This window comes from Trichosurus vulpecula, chromosome 4 (assembly GCF_011100635.1).
Source record: "Trichosurus vulpecula isolate mTriVul1 chromosome 4, mTriVul1.pri, whole genome shotgun sequence".
Classification (NCBI taxonomy): domain Eukaryota; kingdom Metazoa; phylum Chordata; class Mammalia; order Diprotodontia; family Phalangeridae; genus Trichosurus; species Trichosurus vulpecula.
In genome coordinates, this window is record NC_050576.1 from 354,557,482 (window position 1) to 354,559,513 (window position 2,032).

Sequence of the window (2,032 nt, forward strand, 5' to 3'; positions counted from 1 at the left end):
GACCTCTGGAGAAAACTGAACAAAGATCAAAAGGAATATACTTTCTTCTCAGCAATACATGGCACATACTCAAAACTTGACCATGTATTAGGGCATAAAAACCTCACAATCCAATGCAGAATGGCACAAGTAGTCAAAGCATACTTTTCAGATAACGATGCAATAAAAATTATTTGTAATAAAGAACCATGGAAATATAAGCTAAAAAATTAATTGGAAACTAAATAATCTAATTCTAAAGAATGAGTGGGCCAAAGAACAAATCAGAGAAACAATTAATAACTTCATGCAAGACAATGACAATAATGAGACAACATACCAAAACTTAAGGGATGCAGCAAAAGCAGTTCTTAGGGGAATATTTATATCTCTAAATGGTTACATGAATAGAATAGGATAGAAGGATATCAATGGAGAGGCTACATATCCCAGAGTTCAACGCTCTCTCCTTCCTTCTGCTGTGGCTGCCATTGGGGTTACGTGCTGCAGCCATGGCCATCCAATACCCCATGGCCGTGGGCATCAACAAGGGCCACAAAGTTACCAAAAACATTTCAAAGCTGCAACACTGCCACTGCCATGGGCGCTTAACTAAACACACCAAGTTTTTGAGAGATATGATCCAGGAAGTGTATGGATTTGCCCCTTATGAGAAGTGTGCCATGGAATTGTTAAAGGTCTCTAAGGATAAAAGAGCCCTTAAGTTCATCAAAAAAAGGGTGGGAACTCACATCCAGGCCAAGAGGAAGAGAGAGGATCTCAGCAATGTCCTAGCTGCCATGAGGAAGGCTGCTGCAAAGAAGGACTAAACTGGATCCTGCCAATCTTTCCCACTTACCCAATAAAGATGTGATAAATAAAAAAAGGATATCAATGAACTGAGCATGCAACTGAAAAAGCTAGAAAAAGAACAAATTGAAAATCCCCAATTAAATACCAAATTAGAAATACTGAAAATCAAAGGAGGGATTAATAAATTTTAAAACAAGAAAACTATTGAATTAAAAAATAAAACGAACAGCTGGTTTTATGGAAAAAAAAGCAATAAAATTGATAAACCTTTGGTCAATTTGATTAAAAAAAGAAAAAGAAAATCAACTTACCAGTATCAAAAATGAAAAGGGTGAGTTCACTTCTAATGAAGAGGAAGTCAAAACAATAATTAGGAATTATTTTGCCAAATTGTATGCCCATAAATTTTACAACCTTAGAGATATGGATGAATATCTACAAAAACATAAATTGCCCAGGTTAACAGAAGAGGAAGTAAAATTTCTAAATAACCCCACCTCAGAAAAAGAAATTGAGCAAGCCATCAATGAACTCCCTAGGAAAAAATCTCCAGGGCCAGATGGTGTTACATGTGAATGCTATCAAACATTTAAGGAACAATTAATTCCTATACTTTGCAGACTATTTGGGAAAATAGGTGAAGAAGGAGTCCTGCCAAATTCTTTTTATGACACAAATATGGAACCAATACCCAAACCAGGTAGAGTCAAAACAGAGAAAGAAAATTATAGACCAATTTCTCTAATGAATATTGATGCAAAAAATTTAAATAAAATATTAGCAAAATGATTGCAGCAACTTATCATGAGAATAATAAACTATGATCAGTTAGGATTTATTCCAGGACTTCAAGGCTGGTTCAATATTAGGAAAATTATTAGCATAAATGACATATCAACAATAAACCTAGCAGAAACCATATGATCATCTTAATAGATGCAGAAAAAGCCTTTGACAAAACATAATACCCATTCCTATTAAAAACACTAGAAAGCATAGGAATAAATGGAGCCTTACTTAAAATTACAAAGAGCATCTACCTAATACCATCAACAAGCATTATTTGTAATGGGGATAAGCTAGATGCATTCTCAATAAGATCAGGGGTGAAACAAGGATGTCCATTATCACCCCTACTATTCAATTTGGTACTATAAAAGTGAGTTGTAGCAATAAGAGAAGAAAAAGAAATTGAAGGAATTAGAATAGTCAAAAAAGAAACAAAGTTATCACTTTTTGC

The 2,032-nt window shown here is 34.4% G+C and overlaps 1 protein-coding gene across 1 annotated transcript; it reads left to right on the forward strand.

Annotated features, from left to right (window-relative positions):
- Positions 1-491: 491 nt before the first annotated feature.
- On the forward strand, positions 492-809 carry LOC118845719 (60S ribosomal protein L36-like). Its single transcript, XM_036753725.1, has one exon. The coding sequence runs from the start codon at positions 492-494 to the stop codon at positions 807-809; it is 318 nt and encodes a 105-aa protein (XP_036609620.1).
- Positions 810-2,032: the final 1,223 nt, after the last annotated feature.

What these genes read in the sequence shown, in the direction of transcription:
- LOC118845719 (XM_036753725.1), top strand. Translation starts at nt 492, where the DNA reads ATGGCCATCCAATACCCCATGGCCGTGGGCATCAACAAGGGCCACAAA.